This window comes from Drosophila navojoa, chromosome 2 (assembly GCF_054131105.1).
Source record: "Drosophila navojoa isolate 15081-1374.11 chromosome 2, UAZ_NAV_1.0, whole genome shotgun sequence".
Classification (NCBI taxonomy): Eukaryota; Metazoa; Arthropoda; class Insecta; order Diptera; family Drosophilidae; genus Drosophila; species Drosophila navojoa.
Window position 1 is genome coordinate 24,343,148 of NC_142890.1, and position 20,258 is coordinate 24,363,405.

Consider the following 20,258-nt stretch of genomic DNA (forward strand, 5'->3'; position numbering starts at 1 on the left):
TAGAGTTTGCCAATGATTCAGTTATTAACGTGACGCCGAATCGATACATTGTGCTCTGAAAAGTGCGGAAAATAAATTGAAGAAACGTCTACATCAGTGATAAGATTTCAAACAATAACAAAGCGCATACAAAAAGATGTCAATAAACCAAATGCGACGCTGATTGAAAACAAAGAAATCATGCTGAAAATAATAAACTTTTTATGCTTTATTGTGCTCGCACTGCCGCAACTGGACGCGAGGAAGGTGCAGGTCGATGAGTTGTCCAAGGGGTGGACTTTGAGGGAAGCCAATTCCAGTAAGTATTTGGAGCAACAGTTTTAGCTTGATCGGAGCTATTTCTGGCCTATATGCGTTAGCTGTTGATTTGATTCAGTGCTCTGTATTGAATTTCGCATTATTCCCGGCCTCCCCAGCGCTGTATTTGTGCGATAAGATAAAAGTATCTGACGTCGACTTCGATTTGTTGCTGTCAAAGCTTGGGGCAATTAATTGGTTGTAAATTTCTTTAACTGCAACTTCAGTGATTTGGGAATTCGTATTTGTATTTGTTTTATATTTTCAGCGAAGCAATTTAAGGTGGCAAAATTACCTTCAGGCGTTTATACAGCTCTTAAGGAAGAATATGGAGATTTACTGGGGCCGGGCAACGATGTAGAGCTCCGCTGGATCGCGAACAAGACTTGGATCTACAGCACTACGTTTGATTTAGGTTTGAGCAGCCTTGCAGATTCCCTGTTTTTTATGGTATTGCTAATCCTCTTTCCATACACATATTTATAGCTGATGAATCGGGCCAGGACAGCTTAGTCAATTTGACGTTCCATGGCATTGATACGGTGGCCAAAATCAGGTTAAATGGCGTACTTTTGGGCGAAACGGACAACATGTTCGTCCGGTACTCCTACTCTGTGGGTCATCTGCTGCACTTCATCCCGAAACATAATCAGCTAGAGATCGAGCTGCTCTCCCCCTTGCAAGAGGCAAATGCACGGGCGAAGGAACTTGAGCAGAAGGGCCATAGTGCTCCACCCAGTTGTCCGCAATCCCGCGGCGATGTCGAATGCCATCGCAACATGTTGCGCAAGATGCAAATGAGTTTTGGTGGCGAATGGAATCCTGCGGCACTGTCATCCGGCATCTGGAAGCCCGTTACCATCGAGTACTATACCGTTGCAATATTGCGGGATGTCGACGTGGCGATCAAGCGCAATGACACCCACTGGACAATGGACTGTCGTGCTTTCCTGAAGACGCCCGATGCCGAGAATTTCTATGTGCAACTTGTCGTGTATGCCAGGTAAGTGGGAACCTAGAAAACTAGAGCTGGAAGATTTCTATTATACCTTCCCTACAACAGTTAGACAATATATCATATATTCTTCTCTCACGTCTCTAGCGAACTATTGGATGAGCCATTTATCGTGGGAGAGAAACATCTCACCTATGCTTCACCTACACTGGAGTTTCAGATTCACATACCAAAAGTACGTAAAATTTCTCTATGAGCCGCTTTAATTGATCACTAACAATGCTTAGGACAGAGTCAAGCTCTGGTGGCCAAATGGCTATGGGAAACAGCAGCTCTATCCCGTAATGTTCGACTTGAAGAGCTATCGCAACCAGAGCGTTCCCAGGTTAAACTCACGAACTGATTCACAAAAGCTGCTGCATATTGGCTTTCGCACCATCGAGCTAGTGGAGGATAAAGATGGTAGGATAGTTTTTAATCCAAAATAGTGACTAAATACGTGCGTGTTATTTCAGAGAGGGGTAGAACATTTTATTTCCGTGTTAACGGCCATCCCATCTTCATGAAGGGCGTGAATTATGTGCCTGCGCACACATTGCCGGAGCTATCTGCCGATACGGAAAAAGGTGAGTGATTGACTCCCGTGTAAATCAATGGGATTCGATCATAATAACTCCGTTTATTGACAGTGAAACATCTTTTGAAATCGGCCTTTGATGCCAACATGAATATGATTCGAGTCTGGGGCGGTGGCCTCTATGAGTCGGATTACTTCTACAGCCTGGCTGATAGCTACGGGCTATTGGTATGGCAGGACATGACCTTTACAAAGGCAACCTATCCCATCGATGGTAAGCGCATGGCTTCCATGCGGAAGGAGGCAGTGCAAAATGCCCAACGAATCGGCTATCATGCCAGCTTGGCCCTGATTGTGACCAACAACGAGATCGAATTATATTTGGTGAAGAATCGCACAGATTTTGGAACCGAAGCGAAGCGCCTGGAGGACGAATACAAGCTGCTCTTCATGGGTAATCTGTGCGCTGAGCTGGACATAATCTCGAGGAACGATTTCAGTCCGCGACCAGGTCCCATGATTTCCACGCCTTCGCTAGGCGTAATCGAACCCGGCAAGGAGCTAGCCAAGGATCCGCAGAGTCCAAACTATGGCGATGGTAATCATTATTATTTATTTAGCAATTCCAATTATACTAATTTCATACTATTTTATGCCTGCAGTTCACATCTATGAAGATGACAGAGACGCGCTTGCACAGAATATTTATCCACCGGCTCGATTCGTCTCTGAATTCGGCTACGCTAGCCTGCCCATGCGCTCGGCCTGGCAACGTCTGCTTGGCGAGGATACGAGTGATGCGAGCCTAGCGGCTTTAATACGTCAGCGTCAGCATGACCCCAAAGGCTTTATACCACTACTACGGCAAATAGCCTACCAGCTTCCCTTCACACTTCAGAACTGGGAGGACAACATTGACGAGTTCATCTACTTCAGTCAGGTGTCACAGGCAATTACTACCAAGTTGGCAATGGATGTCTTTCGAAGCAGGCGCCGCAACTATGAGACAATGGGTGCTCTGATGTGGCAACTGAATGATGTTTGGGTAGCGCCCACTTGGTCCTGCATCGATTTCTTTGGCAACTACAAGATCGTCTACTACTGGGCCAAGGAATTCTTGGCATCCACCAATATCATTGTACTATATAATGATGCCCGGGATCAGTTGAACATAACTGTAACTCGCGAGGAATATATGGAAAGTCCAGACGTGAAGCTCTATAACATTTTCATTAATACATTTCTATGGAAAGACATATTCTCCAAAAAGGCCATCGCTCGCGCAATTGGTTTAGTAAGTCTTACAAAGAACCCTACATATTACATACTACTATTAGGACAATATTAATATTGTCTTATTTTTGTAGCGCTCTAGTTCGATAGATCAGCTTGTCATACCTCTGGAGTCGGTACTTTACGAACACCACTCCAAACAGGAAATTTTCTTGGAAATTCTATTAAGAGATGAGGATAATCGAGTTGTGGCTAAAAACTATTTCTACCCGGTGCCGATTAAGGACATTGTTGGTCTAAGAGATCCGGAACTTACGGTAAGCATTTACTCCAAAATCTCAGGCTCTTTTAAAACTTTTTGTTTAAACAGCTCGAAGTTGTCGGTGTCGACTGCAGCAACCCAAACCTTAACTATGCAAACAGCTTCAGCTTACGTATTACCGTTAAGTACCCAGCCCTGTTCGTCTATCTGGAGCTAATTGATCCGGAACTTGCATATCAACCGCACACTTTTTCAATGAATGGGTTCACACAAACGGTGCCGGTGCAAAATATCTACTTGGATTTCAAAAATGATTCGTCTTGCATAAGACTCAGTTCAGAGCAGATCGCTGTTAAGACCATGAATCAATATATGATTTGAGTGGTATATGACCAAATAGATATATATAAACAGCGTCTAAAAGTTGATTTTATATAAAGAATTTAAAACTTGCTCAAGAATCTGATTAAAAATGCAATGTCTAAATTTAACATACAAAATTTCTCAATTTTTGTGCGCACGCCCCTGACTATAGATAGCTTCGATTCTCAATCTGAAATGTGTGTGAAATAGTGTTTTGCTCTGCAGACAAACGCAATATTCCTGGAATATAAAATAAATCCTAAAAGCCTGCGTACTGAGAATAATAACAATCCCATACTTTGTTTATATACGTTTTTCATACGGTTTCTCTACTCTTCTCTAATCTATTCAACGATGATGATAAGAGCTACTTCAAAATGCGTGCAAAACACCTTTGTACAATTATACATATTCGCTTAAATTTCGGAGCACAACAGATCAAGATAATGGGTATCTCTCAGTCGAGGGCACTTCAAAATTATAATTATTATTTAATGTAATTATTATTATGTCTGAAAATGTAATTAGATCAATAAACTTCATCAGATCCATGTTCATGCCTGTTAAATTGAATACCACTAAAGTATATCTATTTTTGTTTTTGCTCACGGCTTAGGGTATCTTCTTGTCGAGCTGTCGCGTGAGTAGAGCACTCTTCAATATGTAGTGCTCATTCACGTGAGCTTTTCCAACAAGTAAATATATTCTATTGGAGTACTGTAATCAAATCTAGAATTGACGAGCAGAAATTAATATTTACTTAAGCTTTTTTCTAATAAACAATTTTTTGTTATATTATGTAAATCGAGCTTTATTCCTAACTTTGAAATACCCTGTGTTTATTACAACCCATTACGGTTTTTGTGTTGAAGACAAGCAAAATATTAATAAAATAATAATAATAATTATCAAATATATACATATGTATATGTGGTAACCAAATGAAAACTAAGCAAATGAATGCATTCGTGTGTTAGCTAGTGCTGTCAGCACCCATATTCTTTCTCTCTGGCCATCTCTTTCTCTGTGTCTCGCTGTCAGCATTTCTACGCTCTCTAGAATCCGACGATCGGCGATCGTCAAATAGCGACCGACCGGCACTTATCAAGCAGTCTCTTGGCAGCCCTTCCCGGTGCCAGACGTATAAATATTTGCACTTGGCGAAGCAGCGGTACGAATATCAAATTCTTAAGGCAAACGTATATTTATACATATGTAAGTAATTTGAATTATTGCTTTTTTAGCAACGAAGCAGCATCTTAAAGAAGTTTATAAAAAATTGCAAATAAGTCTGTGCCAGCCGTTGTGCCAAAAAAATGAGGAGCTGGCTACTTGGGGAGGCTGGCGACACCGATTACGGTAAATTGCTGAGACTCGGATTGCTGCTCCACCTGTTGATGGGTACGCGGGTCAAAGGCGACGCTGTCGAAGTAATCGTGCTGGGCACTAATTGGAGTATATCTAATCAGAATGGGTGTAAGTATTAGCTTAATATTAGGCAGCTGTCACTGGCAATTCGATTAATCTAATTAACAAACAACAATGAAAACAAATACACAATTCATGAATTGCCATACAATCAGCATTGTGTGAATGTTGCTTATCGATAAGCTTTCGGTGCGCGTTTAATTTGGTCACTTGCATTATTAGTTTATCAAATAGATGGAAGCCATTCCTTGAGTATTGTTTATAGTGTGTCATTATATGTTTCAGCTTTCACTCTACCTGATAATCAGACACTGCCCTCTGGCATATACAGTGCCTTCCACCGCACGCTAGCCGTGCCCAATGTGCTGGATGCGTACAACGATGTGGATCTCCGTTGGATGGCCTACGACAATTGGACATATACAAACAAGTTCAAGTGTGAGTGCAGCATTGACATCCAGTGCAGCTACAATATGATCATTTAAACCCAAACCCCATGCAGTTGATGTGGATCACTATAAGCGCGTGCGCTGCTTAAATCTGACTTTCCATGGCGTGGACACGGTAGCCGAGATTCGGCTGAATCGTCAGCTCTTGGGACGCACAGACAATATGTTTGTGCGCTACTCATACGACGTGACTAAACTTCTGGAGAGGGACAATGTGCTGGAGGTGGAGATCATATCACCCGTGTGGGCAGCCCTAGCCAAGGCGCGAGCCCTGGACGCCGCAAATCGCAGTGTTCCTCCAGCCTGTCCGCCAGAGCGTTATCATGGTGAATGCCATATGAATATGCTGCGCAAGATGCAGGCGAGCTTTGCATGGGACTGGGGACCGGCGGTGCCTTCAATGGGCCTGTGGAAGAGCGTGCAGCTGGAGATGTACGAGGTGGCGCTGCTACGCGACGTCGACGTGGACATCAGCCGCAACGAAACGCACTGGAACATGCATATTAGCTGCTTTATGGACACCAAAGGCAAAGAGAATTTTTATGCTCAGCTAGTCTTCTATGCCGTGTAAGTAGACCTTGAAATTTCCCCCGTCGATCACTTTATCAAGCTGCCAATCTGCTAAATGCGAAACGGTTGAACGTTTCCAGCGAGCTACTGAACCAGACAGTGGTCATCGACACATACACCTCCAAGCCGATCAGCTACTTGGCACCCGTAATTGTCTTTGATCAGGCTGTGCCAATTGTGAGTACCGTCCGCTAATTGCTCGGCCGGCAATTGAACTCATTGGCATCTGTGTCAAGTGCATTTGTTGTTTGTGCAGGAGGAGGTCGTTGCCTGGTGGCCCAATGGCTATGGCGATCAGAAGCTCTATCCGCTGCACTTCACACTGAACGCCTGGCTGGATCCATCTGGACCGGAAGTGCGTGCCAAGACCAAGTCCCAGAAGTCGCTGCGCGTTGGCTTTCGTACATTGGAGCTAATTGAGCGGCCAGCGCCGGATGGTCGAGGCAACACATTTCTGTTTCGCGTCAACGGACTGGAGATGTTCATGAAGGGCAGCAACTATATACCATCCCATATATTGCCAGAGCAACAAAGCCCAGAAAGGAGTGAGTGTGAATCAAAATTAAATATGTTTAAGACGAAATCTATATTTGTTCAATTTCAATTGAAAATGCAAACTAATCAAAATGAAATGCAACTTGGAATATCCCATTCAAAAGTAATATGTAAGATTGGTTTTACCCCATCATTAATTAATTTTCATTAACTGAACTTACTGATAGCTTCTGAAATGCATTGCTTATTTAACAATATTTGTTTACAATTTTCATGAAAATTAAAAGCACGACTAGCAGATAACCATGACCTAAATGGCTTATTCAGTAGCAACTTATTCCAAGCTAAGCAAAATAAATCTAATTATTCTTGGAACTTACTGTCTGCTCCGCATTGGACTTAAAGAGATTATTCATTATGAATTATTATTATTGTTGATGCAAGATTCTAAATATAATGTTGACAGCTTATAAGGGTTAAGATATTATGAAAGCATCTTATTTTAACTAATTCTCAATTGAGATGAAAAACTGCAGCCGACAGAAGGATTTATATAAATTTAATATATCGTCTCTTACAAAGCATCGATTTGAAAAACATTTATAACCGTCTCTTATTATTTATTATATATGTATAATATGTATTTGATATACAATATGTATGCAAAATATTTGGAATATATTCAGTATTTTATTATCTTTTACATCTGTGCAGTTGCTTACCTCCTGGAATCGGCCAAGGATGCGCATATGAATATGATACGTGTATGGGGTGGCGGTGTTTATGAATCGGACTATTTCTACGATATGGCCGATAGTCTGGGCATACTCATTTGGCAGGACATGATGTTCGCCTGTGCCATGTACCCAACGACGCCCGAATTTCTGGCCTCGGTGAGCGAAGAGGTGCGCCAGAATGCCAAGCGTCTGTCCCATCATGCAAGCATTGCCATTTTTGCTGGCAACAATGAGAATGAGGCGGCTCTCGTGCAGAACTGGTATAACACGTTCCACGATATCGATCGCTTCAAGGCCGAATACCGCGAGCTGTACCTGGGCACCGTTATACACGAGCTGAAGATCGTCTCACACAACGGCCGCCCCGAGCCGTTAGTATCCTCGCCGTCTAATGGCAAGGCAAGCGAGAGGGACAACTACATATCGGAGAATCCACAGGATAACCACAATGGCGATGGTATTATTAGAAGACCATAAAAGGCCTGATAAGCTTATCGAACTGTTTGCTTTTTCCTATTGCCTGCAGTACACTTCTACGACTACTTTAAGGATGCCTGGGATCCAAATATTTACCCGCGTCCACGTTTCGCAAGTGAGTATGGAATTCAGTCGCTACCTGGATCTTATGCTTGGGAGCGGACCAAAGGAAGTGACAACGATCTGGCACAAGTCATGGGCCATCGACAGCACCATCCGCTTGCAATGGTCCCCATAACCACTCAACTGCATCAGCATTTGCCGCTGCCCCTGCCCGAGGACAAGGACTACAACGAGGCGCTCATCTACTTCAGTCAAATATCGCATGCCATGGCCACCAAGGTGGAGACGGAGCTGTATCGCACCTTGCGCGATACGGAGCACAATACCATGGGTGCCCTCTACTGGCAGCTAAATGATGTCTGGGTAGCTCCTTCGTGGTCTGGCATAGATTTCTTTGGTAACTGGAAGGTGAGCCACTGCTAGCTGCATTGCTGATTCCTGGTTGATAATGCTATTTGCTTAACACGAACACAGCTGTTGCACTATTGGGCTCGCGATTTTCTTGCTCCTGTTGCCATTGTGGCTCTCTATGATAAGCCAACAAAGTCCCTAAACATCTCCTTGATCTGTGACGAGCCAACTATCGACACCAATAATTTGAACGTTGTGGCCCACATTCATCTATGGTCGCAGCTCATGCCGCGCAACTCTACCTCCTGGGCGGTCACTCTGCGGGCCAATGGAGTACAGTATGACAAGATCATACCAATAAAAGATCTGTTGCAGGGAGATTTCAATGAGCACAACGCCTATCTGGAGTTCCAGCTGAGACGTGGCGAAACTCAACTCTCACGCACCTACTTCTTTCCTACGAACATTGCCAGTGCTGTGGGAATTAAAGATCCGGAGCTAGAGGTAAGTCCCATTTTCTACGACAGTGAGTACTTTACTTAACCATATACTTTAATTAGTAATGTATATGATTATTTGATTGCTAATATGATGTTAAGGAAATTAATTTTGATTCGGACAACGTCCACCAGTCTATATGTATGAGGTCGTTGATCTTTGCACCTAAAAAGGATAGAGAGTAAACATTAATTTTCGGAACTTTATATAGCATGCACAGATCAAAAATCGACAACAATTCCTATTTGAAAGTTTTCGATTGTCTAGAACATTTTTGATAGTTGAATTCACAATATATTTCTGTCTTCTCCTGACATTTGCATTTATTTGGTCTTCTCTTATATAATCTTAAGCCCTCATCGGGTCACCTCAATTAGAGACTCTTAACTTCATACGATTCTTTTTTTAGTTCGAGTTCGCGTCGAAAATATGCGTGGATACCCCCAACGGCAAGAGGAACAGCATCAGCCTCTCCATCACCGTGAAGTATCCCGCGGTATTCGTTTACCTGGAGCTGCAGCTGCCCTATCGGTACAGGCTGTCTGAGAATGGCTATATGCAGACCACACCCGTTCATGTGGTGCACGTGATCATTGAGACCAACACCTGCATACGCATCTGGCGCAAGTCGAACTTTAATATCTGGACCGTCAATCAGTTTATGCATTAGCTGTGGGGGCATATACTTTTCAAGTTTAATGTAACATTTATAAATAACTTAACAAATAAACAAATCAATAAATATAGTAGAAATATTCCAAGTGCAGCTGTGTGGAGGCACCAGCCGATCGCGCCTATCTGTCAAAGCTGGGCATTTGGACGCGCGGCGGCGTGTAGCCCTCGGGATATGGCACCAGCTGGTTGTTGAGCACGCGCGCATTGCGCCAGGTCTTCACCTTGTCCTCGGGAGTGTCTGGGACGCGGACTCCTTCGATGAGTGTGACTGCGGGCCCATCGACGACGTTGTGCGTGCTCTGGCCAATGGGATTGCGATGCGGACTGGCCTGAACGGGGCGGCGTGAGGGCGTGGCCGAGGGTGCAGCCACGCCGGCGCTGGCCGTGACCACCACAGAGTGCGGCATATAGGTGACGAACTTCGATTTCTGTGGCAAGGCGTTGTAGTTGTGCTTGGTAATCAGGTTCTGTGGTGGCCGTGACCTGTGGCTGGGATAAGCGCGTTCATCTCGGCTGTAGTACTCCAGCGGCTCGGAGGCAGCATATTGCATGTCGCTGGGAAAGCTGATTGGCGTATCTTGCACTTGACGCAGCACGCGAGGCTGTGCCTCCACTGGGGCAGCATAGCTGAACGGCTGCCATTGGCGCTCCACGGAGAACGATAAGTTCCTGTTGTATGCCGTTGGCTGTGCCTGGAAATACACTGGCTGCCAGGCGGCATTACCGCCCAGCTGACGGCCGCTTCGCGAGCTGCTGCCGCTCTCCAGCGCCCGCTGCTCCAAGGCCTTGCTCTGCGCCTTGGCCAGCTGTAGCTGTATAAATTTCGCCTGTCGCTGCTCGGCCTCGGCCTTGCGTTGGCGATAGTCCTGCTGCTGCTGCGCCAGCTCGCTCTGCTTCAGCAGTGTCGGCGTATGCTCGAAGACTAGCTGGCGGCCACTTCCATTGGCATTGGCATTGGCATTGGCATTTCTGGTTTGAACCGCTGGCCGCTTGACATCCGAGCTGCGCACGAAAAATGAACCGGCTGCCTCCTCAGCGCGCGCTTTGCGGCTGTTCTTGCCCACCAGAATCTCCACATCCTCGCCCTGGCTCGACTTCACGTTCACCACGCGCACCTTGGATGGATCCAGGTTGCGTCCAAAGCGCAGTTCGGTGCGCAACAGGGAAGGTCGTCCGGTGGCGCTGCTGCTGCCGCCGCTAACATTGCCATTGCTGCCATCAGCCACGCCCATCAACAGCGCGCCGCAAATAATTAATGCCACAGCACTCATACGCCCCGTTGCCGCTGTTGCCCTTGCAGTCGTCACTGTCGCCATCTTTTGGTGCGTGCGCTGTGAAATTGATGCAAAATTGTATCAAATTAGTGAGAGTTAATTAGGTGAGCATTATATATGGCTGGGTATACGAGTGCAACCTATCATAATGGCATGATTAGCGAGTTCATCCAACAGCTTCAAATTAACTCTGCACTGACAATATGAAACAATGAACTAAATATATACATAAGTACGTATCTATATATGCTTAGTAGTCCTAATCTTAATGCGTGTTACAGGCTAAAGCAAAGCTTTTCGTTCCCATAAAATGAGTGTTCAAGCTTACTACGTCGATTGGCTGTCTTACGTAAATTAGGCCTGCCACTAGGCTTAAAACTGCTTTCTACCTTTTTAAAGGTTCCAGTTAATTAATGAACTTCGATAGAGATAAATTATGTTAAAGCTTGTTACATCTGATTATTTCTTTCGCAACAAACCCTAAAAAGGGCGTTGCTTCTGCCATGTATTTTGAATCGTGAGAAAAATTCTCTTATTGAATTTGGTGTAAATTTTGAAATTATTGCCTAAAAATAATATAAGCAAGGAAATAGACCGTATAAGCTAATAAACATGTTTGATGATGATGATGGCGTTCATTTTATAAATTTTTTAACTAGTGTGAGACAGAAAAATAAGTAAGTCTAAATTAAAATGCATAGTAGAAGTTTAAATAAATAAGAAATGAATTAAAAATTCTAAAGCCGATATATTAATCATTATTATAACTCTAATTAGCATGTTTTAATAAAGTCGGAGACTAGATTATTAAAAATTCATAGTAAAATGCCTAATTTCTTGTTTTGGTTTCTTATAATCCAAAAATTTATTTGCGACTTTGGAGTAACAAATTGCGGCTCTTGGAATGTTTTTTGTGTTTGTTTTCACGCCTGTTAATTAGCCCTGGCTTGACTCGTACTGCTATGATTTTTTCAACACCTCGTTGCATTGAATTTGGCTCATTATTGACGGTTGCGCTGCTCTTTATTTAATTATTGACAACCAGTCAAGCAGCCAAGCAGCCAAACGAGCTGAATGCATCTGCAAACTGTTTTATTTTTATTGCATCTGCGTGTCTATGTATGGGTGTGTGTGTGTGTGTGTGCGTTGATGTTGGTGTTGGTGAGTTGGGCTCAGAAAGCGAAACAGCAATTAAAAAATGCAATGCCTAACTTTCGTTTGCCGCTGTGGCATGAGGAAATTGCCGGCTGTCGGTTGTAGATTGTCGATTGCCGGCAACAACATTTTTATTTTCCACTCAGTGCCAATGCGACAACTCATGACAGTTTGGGCGTAAAATTGCAATGGCCACGCCTCCCTCATAGTTGCATTAAGCAGCTAAGCCCTAGCTGAGCAGCTGTCATGCCATCAAAGTCAATGCCTTGCCTTTGGCTATGAGCGACAAGCCAACGCATTTGATAATATTTTGCACCTGGAGCACTATTCACTGATACAGTATTCAACATAAGTTCGAGTTTGCTTTCGCCAAGTCTTATCTAAAAGAGGAAGTTCACTCTTTTGAATACACTTTAGACAGGTTTTAATAATTGTATCACATTTAAAAATAATTTATTATTTATTAAGAGTTATATGCTCTTATAATCTCCTACTATATCACACATCCATATCAAATCGGATTACTGTATAAAACAAACCATGTTCATACAAGTTTACTTACTTTAATTAACTAATTCTTATCTACTTGAAGGCTAAAAAAACCAAATATTTTATAGTGTACACAAAAAATATTTGGTAATTTGATCAACAAATATTGGAATTGCAGATATTAAAAACATAATTATAAAATATACATGTACTTATATATGCTGAACGATATAATAATTGTGCGGATGGGACGAGCTCATCTTGTTTACACTCCAATAAACTTAATTGATATTTACATTCTAGTAAAAGTTAGATAATAATCTGCATACGTTATTCGCCCTTGAGATAAATCTTCTTTAATTAAGTTTTTAGCTTTGCATTAGTTACGCCACAAAAAGCCATTAAACTTTGACGTAATTCTGTGTAAAGTCAAAGAAGAGAGTCAAAAGTTGGGAAGCCCATTTCAGCTGTCAGTAGCTCACTCTGGTATCGAAACTCTAACAAACCCACGACTGCTTCGGTCTGATTAATGTTGAATTGCAATCACGCCTTGAGGGCGTAACCCACGCCAATCAATCTGATAAGTAACTAACTATTTAAGTGCTGCGCCAAAGATTGATGGCCGAGTTGCAGTACCATTTATCGCAATTTGCGTCAGATCGATTTAAGCTTGGCCTATTGATTGGCCGCATAATTGGGCTGAATGAACTGAGATGTTGCGATATTACGCATACGCCGCGTACCGCTACCAGCGAGCCACTAATGAGTGAAAATTTACCGACAAAATGAGAAAAACAATTAAGCGAATTGTGAATTGCAATTTCAATAAATGCGCACGGCAAAGTTCACGGCACGACTACGACTCGGTCAATCTGGGTGCTCGTGGCCAAAACTCAAACTCAGACTGCCGACTCGCCACTCGTCACACGCGGCTCGCGACTTGCTGACTTTCACTTTCAACTCAAAGTTGGCGGCGACGCGGCTGAGTGCGCCGCGCTCCCAGTTCAACTGGCTACAACTGCTACCGCTAGCTGTGGCTCTGGCTCTGCTTCTGTGGTTTTTGTTGTTATGAAATCGTCGCAATCACCGCGCACTGTAACAACAAAAACAAGTTTTACTTTTTGCACAACAACAAATCAAAAACCCAACAGAAACAAAAAACCCAAACGTCAAAAAGAAGTCAACGCTTGCTATTGAGCGCTTGGTCTCTTTTTCTATAAGCCTTTTCTTAAGTGTCGGCCAGCGTTTTTAGGCCGCTGCCCGGTAACAGCTGCGTCGACGCCAGCAGCGATGCCAACGCTGTCGGCTTCAATGTCACGGCACAGCCGCTGCCGACGTCGACGTCGACATCGACGCGTTGTTTCGTAGCCATCACCTGGTGTTTCGCCTTTTGAAGCTTTGCCGTTGCGTCTTTGTAGCGTCATTTTTGTTTCTTTATTTTTATTTTTTTATATATTTTTTCTCTCTTTTTTTTCGGCCACTTTTGTTCAATGAAAATTACATCACTTCAAGTTTTGAAGTGAAGCGAGACAGGAAATGCGACTGAAACACTTTATCGGCGCATGGCCAGAGCCGGAGTCATAGCCCTGCGGGTTTGCTATTATGTGCATAACTATGTTGAAATGCAAACTGCAATTATTATTATGTGTGTGCAATTTAAGTTTGAGCTTAGGTCTTAATTTCATCTTTGGCTATTTGGGATTTGTTTGTTGTTGCTGTTGCTGTTGCTGTTGTTGTATTGATGTTGGCCATTATACGCTGGGGTTATCTACTACGAACTGCTACTTAAAGCGCTCAGCATTTGCATGCGACAGACGGCGCACATTTAATGATGGGCTTTCTCACTCAAGGCGTGCCGTTTGCCATTAATTGGGTATTACGTTTATAGCAACAACAAGCTCAATTGAGCACAATTGCTGGCAACGGCGGCACAAATCGCCGACTTGTTCATTGACTCTTGAGCTTGTGTGTTGACTTTGAGCTCGAGTTCGACTTTGAGTTCGAGTGCGAGTTGTGTCGGCTTCTAACAGCTCTCACACACGTACTTAAAACTCTCACTTTTCTGGCAAGAGCCGCTCTTCTAGGGCCCTCAGTCGCTGTAGCCTGTCAGCTTGTCAATCAAAAGGCAAGAGCAACTTCCCAGCCACGATTGGCAACGCTGCGAGCATTACCAATTGATCTGGCAAACAAAGACTGCATTCAAATTACGTATACGCCCCCACGTGAGCGACTTCTTCTACTGCTGCTTCTTCGCTTTTATTTCAATATTCGCACGTTGCGCACTGCACTTAATGAATCTAAATCGGAGCCGTTACCGATTAACGATGTCCGATATCATTGGTAGTCGGGTCAACAATCGAACGCTCGTTGCTTATTGTTATCAGCGATTGTCGTAATGTTTGTCTGGTGTCGTTGTTGTTATTGTTGTTGCTGCTGCTGCTGCTGCTACTGCAGTTGTTGTCATGTGCAAAATGCAAATGTGGCCGTATGCGGTTAATGTAATTTGTTGTTATTGTTATTGTTGCTTGTGATGCTTGCCGGCGCCGTATTAATTTCACTTTTACTTTTTATGATTAACATTTCCCACCCAAAAGTGAGAAACTTTACATGATTTTTTTGTTTTTCACTTAAACATATTTGTACTTTTTGTTGTTAGTGAGACTATGAAATGTGAAATTTTAAAGATCATAAAGTTTAAAGATGCTGTAGCCCTTGCTGGTCTCTTGGCTGGTCTTCTCTTAAGATTAATGCTTTTTACTTATGGTCTTTTTTTGTTTTTAATTTTACTTTTTATTATTTTTTCTGTCTTTTTTTTGCCAGCATCTTTAATTACACATGCTTGTTAGTCAGCATTGGCAAGCACTTTCCGGCTTATGACAAGAGTGAACAAGTGTAAATGTGTGTGTATTGGCGCCTAGGTCTTTTTTCTTTTTGCGCCCAAGTGTCGCAACTGAAAGTGAAATTTTGTTAAACTTTCGGGCACATCAATCGAATGCCAAGTTGAAGGTCCGTAGGTTTGATGGATAAAGCCTGTCATCTAAAATACTATCCACGAACATGCAGATGCTATTGCCTCAGCCCATTTAATCCCACACACAAATGCGGTAAGCTGTAGACCCATAAAATTTCTTAAGCATTCGCTTTTAAATCAAAAGGCATCAATGTCATAATATCTACGGCATATCAGTCAATGTCGGGCCCTAAATACTTCACAGATCACGTTTTGAAAGTGTAAATACTAAAGAATTGGAATCGAAGCACAAGAACTAATAATTTATACCAATGAAATTTTTTATAGACACAAATTACCTAACGTAAATATGCTAAATTCGAAATATATTATTTATGCTTCATCAAAGCGCAGCAATAAAAACTCACGTTATATTTCACTCTCGGCTTAATATCCTGTTTGGTAAGTAGTCCAATACGTGCTGATCCTTGACGCCTTGCTGACGACGATCACAACAAACGGCTCTTAATTTGTGTTTTTATTGTATCTGCGAGCGAGCCAGACAAAATGTGCGACAGATCGCAACGCGAACCGAAATACAACTGAACGCAAATGAAAAACTTTTGCTTGCAAGTAAAAAAGCATCGAGCTGGAAAACGACAGAAAAAAGTAAAAATTATTATGCATACATACACACATATGTATATATGTACACATGTATGGGGGGATCTATGTGTGTTTGGAGGCCGACGCCAACAACAACTTAACAGCAGCAGCAGCCGTCGCAGCGAAGGTAACTGCGATGTTGGCAACGGTAACAACCACTAACACAAACACACATACAAGTATACTCAGCGACGCCGACAGCGACGTCGGCAGCAGCAACAGCTGGCCAAAGAGACTTAGATTGGGACTCAGACAGAGACCCAGACCGAGCTGGAGCTGAAGCTTGAGCATGAGACAGCTAAGCAAACACCAGAGCCGAGAAAGAAAAAAACAGCAATACACAGACAAAATGTGGATCGAAGGGGCAGACGAAACTCAAGCAAAGCATGCCAAATAAAAGCCAAAGCAACAACAATGCGGCCAAAATCTGCGAACAATTGCGCAATTGCAGCAGCAGCCAACAACGCCACAACAACAAAAGCAACATCAGTGGCAAAAAGAGCGAATGCAGAGATCCAAATTGTACTCACAATACTTCATTTCTTTTTTGGCGATCCACTCGTCAGCGACGTTTGTTTGGCATCAGTGCAGTTGATCCGATGATTGACCAACTGTGGTTTATCTCTGATTATTTAAATCATACAAGCATATTTGTGATTAAAACTGCTTTAAAAATATACAAATGTAAATCTTTGAAAATAAACGTCAGTTATTATATCATTAATTAGTTACTTTAATTAATTTATTTTATTATTTTATATATTTTAGGCTAACTTCTTATGTTATTATGCATTTACAGTGCAGGTTAACTGAATAGGTTTTGAAAAAGTCTCCGCTGAGAATAAAACAAATATTGATCTACAAGCACATTATCAATTATATAAAGAAGAGTTTGAGGTCTTGAAATTTTAATTTTAAACATTAACATAACAAATAAATCAATTAAAGGCGCACTTCATCATTTGTCTGGCTCTTCTAAAAATGCAAAAATTAAAACCAGTTCTTTGAATTGAATTTGAATTTGGATTTATCATAAGCTACATATTTAACAAAATCTTCGTTTTGAGGAGCGTTTAATGTTATTTTATTTACAGCAATTTATAAATAATATTTATTGTTTTTTTTTTTTTTTATTTTATTACTTTTTCAACACCACCCGTTGCTGTTATAATTTTCACAAAGTTTTAATCTAATGCCTTTTATCAGTGTCATTTTCACCAATTGTCTTTTGAATGTGTCAAATAAATAATTACATCTTCAGAAACTAGTCAACAATAGCAACGTTTATTACACAAGTCAACAAGGTTTCTAATAAAGCGACTGAAGCAAAGTGTTAATTTGTCATACAAATTAACCTCGCATAATTTATTCATACTCTTCATTTTCCACTCTCTTTTTTGGCGAATGTGTTTCAGCAGACAATGATAAATAAAGATAATTGATGATTATTTAGTACAGAATAAATATTTCCAAATAAAAATGTTTTAAGTATAGTGCCAACAATTTTAGACTTATTCTATGACTCAAAGTCGAACTCTGCTCGGCAAATTATGCTTTAAACCATATTCCTAACTTTGTTAGAAAGCTATTTCCGACTGCTGTTGGCTAGTGTAATTTAAAATTTGTTTAGTACAAGAGCCTAGACCTTAACTACGATTACATGCTTAAGTGACAAATTACCATTTGACAGCCCATCACGCTAAAGTGCCAACGGCGCTCCCCAGCCCCAATTCTTCTTCCGAGTCCCGCTTGGGTTGCTCGCAAGCTCGTATACTGTTTTGTCGGCTTCAGATGCATGCTGTTTGATAGCGGGCAGAAAAATAATTGCCATGTGCCGTAGTGGTTAAACGAAAGTGGCCAGAAGTAGGTGTGTTCCAATGAGCTGTGTACCTTGTTTAAGATGCTGAGATACAGATACAAATCCAAGGCAGCCGCATCATATGCACACAAACACACACACACAGACGCACGCAGCTGCCACACACTTGGCCCAACTTTTTATTAGCAATTTTCGCAATTTTCATAGCGCTTTATTGTGTCGTTTCTTGTTGGTGCGGCTTTTGAATAAAATGCTTTTTTTAATTAACAAAAATTTCACTTTTTTCTTTTGTTAGATTTAATATTTAACAGAATGAGTGGAGGATGGATGAGTGTACATGTAAAAGCCATGGGCCATACTATCAACTTATGCAGCGTAGACTTCAAGTTTGTTGTTCGGTAATTGTTGCTGATACGTTCTTAGCTGAATCTGATCCTTATTCCAGTCCGTTTCAGCAACCGCAGCCACGCCCTTGACGCTCAGCTCCAAGCAGGTCAATTTGTACTCAAACATCTGCTGGAATAGTATCTTAAATACCAGCGAGGTGCAGACGTACAAGCTCCGGTCGATGATATGTATATTATAGAGTCGCAGGCAGGTAAAAATTGGAATCGGCAGCATAAGCGGAGCGCAAAAATCCGGGAGACTTCTGGGCGATATATCAAAGTCGGCCAACGATCGATGGTTAAGCTCAACGACAAAATTAACACTGAGGTCTCGGAGATTGCCTGCGACGTTGAGGCACAGGCCCTCCCTTATCACTCCAAACCCCAGGCCCAAGCAGCACTTGCACGCGTAGTCCTGGCAGGAGCACGGCCTACCCATCGATGGCAGCTCAATTAGATTATTGTTGACGGTGCGTGAGAGTATATAACGAACTGGTGCCAATTGCTGGCCACTCGAAGGATTATACAGAATAAATGTCAGCGCATCGCTTGGCATCGATCGGTAATACTGTGCGTATACGCAATGCACCCATAATACCAACAACAGCCAAAGTGGTGCAAGGCAACTCATTATTGTTCTCGGGCTTAGACGTGTTTTCCCGCACAATTGTCCAAACAGAATGTGTATTTTATTCGCCCTCAATTCGTTACATTTCCCAAGCTCTAGGCATATTAGTTACGCGGCTAAATGGCGTGGAAAAATATTTATTAACTTTAATTATTGCCAACTAATGGAAAATGTGTCAATGCTAAATCGCATTGCCCATGATAAGTCCAAATGACTGCAGTCGCAGCTGGAGAATAACTGCACTCATTTGGCTAATTGCGAAACATTGTTTATTGAGCCTCTCATGATAAGCCAAAGCCATCATTATCTGAAAAATGTTTCTTTTTTTGTCATTATTATTGTATGGCATTTGTTACGTTGGCTAGAAATGCAAATGTAACAAAATTGCACACTTGACACTTTAAAATGTGTCAAAATTACCCGAGACGCTCAATTTACGCAAAACAACAATGGCCAGCAATAACAACAACGACGAAAGCAGCAGAAAAATAAAATTGTCATTGGTATCGCAATCCACAACGTACCTTGCTTTCAAACAGATACAGACAGTATTTGTGCCGTAAATGGGTTTTTAAAATCGTATTTGGTCTTTCTTTCTGTATTTTGTCATGCATTTCACATTTGTTTACAAACGAAAACAAAGACTGAAGATTGTTATTTGTTTCTCGATGATTTGTTGATTATTTGTATTAAGTCTTTTATAAGTCTCGGCGGAAATCGAAGACCGTTTCAACAGCATAATGTGTACAAATGTATCTGCAATTGACAAATGTCTAATCGACCTTGTATTAGTTCAACGGTCTGAAAATGTGTTTGGAAAATATTTATTTTTTTAGGGTTTATACTTTATGTAATTAACCATATGTACATATTTATAACACTTAAAGATGCGGGCAACTCCACCTGCAAGGTCAACGCAAACTCCCCAATATTTAACGGAAATTATTATCTAAAGGCCAAAGTTTAATATCCGTGAATTAGAAATAAATAATACTGGAGACATCTGAACTAATATGCACAATACGGAATCTCTTACAAAAAATAAATTGAATAAATATATTTCAAAAATGTTCAACAAATGTTTCAAAAATGTTAAACTCAACCTTAAACTAATTTTAATCATTACTAAATACATATATTATAATCCTTTTCGTACTCCCTTTCTCTAATCTACAAAATAAGTTATCTTGAATAATGTCAAAAGCCTATACATGTTGCATAGTGTAATAATGTTAACTTATCTAATTCCGAAATATTCTCATATATTTCCATTTTTACCTAAACTAAACTAACAAACTCACATGTCTCAACAAGACTTTCCAATTATAGAAGCATGTAAATAAATACACTTAAATCATTAAAAAGATAATATAAAATAAAAAAGATTATATAAAATTATTTCTTGAAAAGCATTACATATATTAGGCATAGCATAATCACTCCACACTTTACATATCACTC

At 41.5% G+C, this 20,258-nt stretch overlaps 4 protein-coding genes across 9 annotated transcripts; 2 read left to right on the forward strand and 2 right to left on the reverse strand.

The window, feature by feature from the left end:
- Positions 1-9: 9 nt before the first annotated feature.
- Positions 10-4,214, forward strand: LOC108659630 (beta-mannosidase). Its single transcript, XM_018112642.3, has 10 exons — positions 10-298; positions 566-712; positions 784-1,300; positions 1,400-1,487; positions 1,540-1,714; positions 1,768-1,878; positions 1,942-2,427; positions 2,492-3,123; positions 3,197-3,379; positions 3,433-4,214. Exons 1-10 carry the CDS (start codon positions 181-183, stop codon positions 3,703-3,705), a joined length of 2,730 nt encoding a protein of 909 aa, XP_017968131.1. The 5' UTR covers positions 10-180; the 3' UTR covers positions 3,706-4,214.
- Positions 4,215-4,795: 581 nt separating this feature from the next.
- On the forward strand, positions 4,796-9,508 carry LOC108659736 (beta-mannosidase). Its single transcript, XM_018112789.3, has 9 exons — positions 4,796-5,163; positions 5,401-5,553; positions 5,618-6,131; positions 6,215-6,311; positions 6,391-6,679; positions 7,344-7,823; positions 7,893-8,314; positions 8,381-8,761; positions 9,165-9,508. Exons 1-9 carry the CDS (start codon positions 5,004-5,006, stop codon positions 9,423-9,425), a joined length of 2,757 nt encoding a protein of 918 aa, XP_017968278.1. The 5' UTR covers positions 4,796-5,003; the 3' UTR covers positions 9,426-9,508.
- LOC108659741 (uncharacterized) lies at positions 9,431-16,636 on the reverse strand. Of its 6 annotated transcripts, XM_030390948.2 has the most exons (3): positions 16,495-16,636; positions 15,727-15,947; positions 9,431-10,761 (listed from the first exon to the last, which is right to left on the reverse strand). In XM_030390948.2, exon 3 carries the CDS (start codon positions 10,744-10,746, stop codon positions 9,550-9,552), a length of 1,197 nt encoding a protein of 398 aa, XP_030246808.1. In that variant the 5' UTR covers positions 10,747-10,761; positions 15,727-15,947; positions 16,495-16,636; the 3' UTR covers positions 9,431-9,549. The 6 variants fall into 6 exon arrangements, with proteins under 6 accessions (XP_030246808.1, XP_089114611.1, XP_089114616.1 ...); XM_089258485.1 differs by lacking the exons at positions 15,727-15,947; positions 16,495-16,636 and adding an exon at positions 13,127-15,692; XM_089258490.1 differs by lacking the exons at positions 15,727-15,947; positions 16,495-16,636 and adding an exon at positions 13,092-15,692.
- A 1,336-nt stretch (positions 16,637-17,972) lies between these two features.
- On the reverse strand, positions 17,973-19,036 carry LOC108659742 (uncharacterized). The gene has a single exon (XM_018112798.3). The coding sequence runs from the start codon at positions 18,798-18,800 to the stop codon at positions 18,150-18,152; it is 651 nt and encodes a 216-aa protein (XP_017968287.1). The 5' UTR covers positions 18,801-19,036; the 3' UTR covers positions 17,973-18,149.
- Between the last annotated feature and the right edge of the window lie 1,222 nt (positions 19,037-20,258).

Bases quoted from the DNA above. Each gene is read 5' to 3' on its own strand.
- LOC108659630 (XM_018112642.3), top strand. From the start codon at position 181: ATGCTGAAAATAATAAACTTTTTATGCTTTATTGTGCTCGCACTGCCG. The intron at 713-783 runs GTTTGAGCAGCC...ACATATTTATAG, and splicing joins CAGCACTACGTTTGATTTAG to CTGATGAATCGGGCCAGGAC. The intron at 1,301-1,399 runs GTAAGTGGGAAC...TCACGTCTCTAG, and splicing joins CAACTTGTCGTGTATGCCAG to CGAACTATTGGATGAGCCAT.
- LOC108659736 (XM_018112789.3), top strand. From the start codon at position 5,004: ATGAGGAGCTGGCTACTTGGGGAGGCTGGCGACACCGATTACGGTAAA. The intron at 5,164-5,400 runs GTAAGTATTAGC...TATATGTTTCAG, and splicing joins TATATCTAATCAGAATGGGT to CTTTCACTCTACCTGATAAT. The intron at 5,554-5,617 runs GTGAGTGCAGCA...AACCCCATGCAG, and splicing joins ATATACAAACAAGTTCAAGT to TTGATGTGGATCACTATAAG.
- LOC108659742 (XM_018112798.3), bottom strand. From the start codon at position 18,800: ATGAGTTGCCTTGCACCACTTTGGCTGTTGTTGGTATTATGGGTGCAT.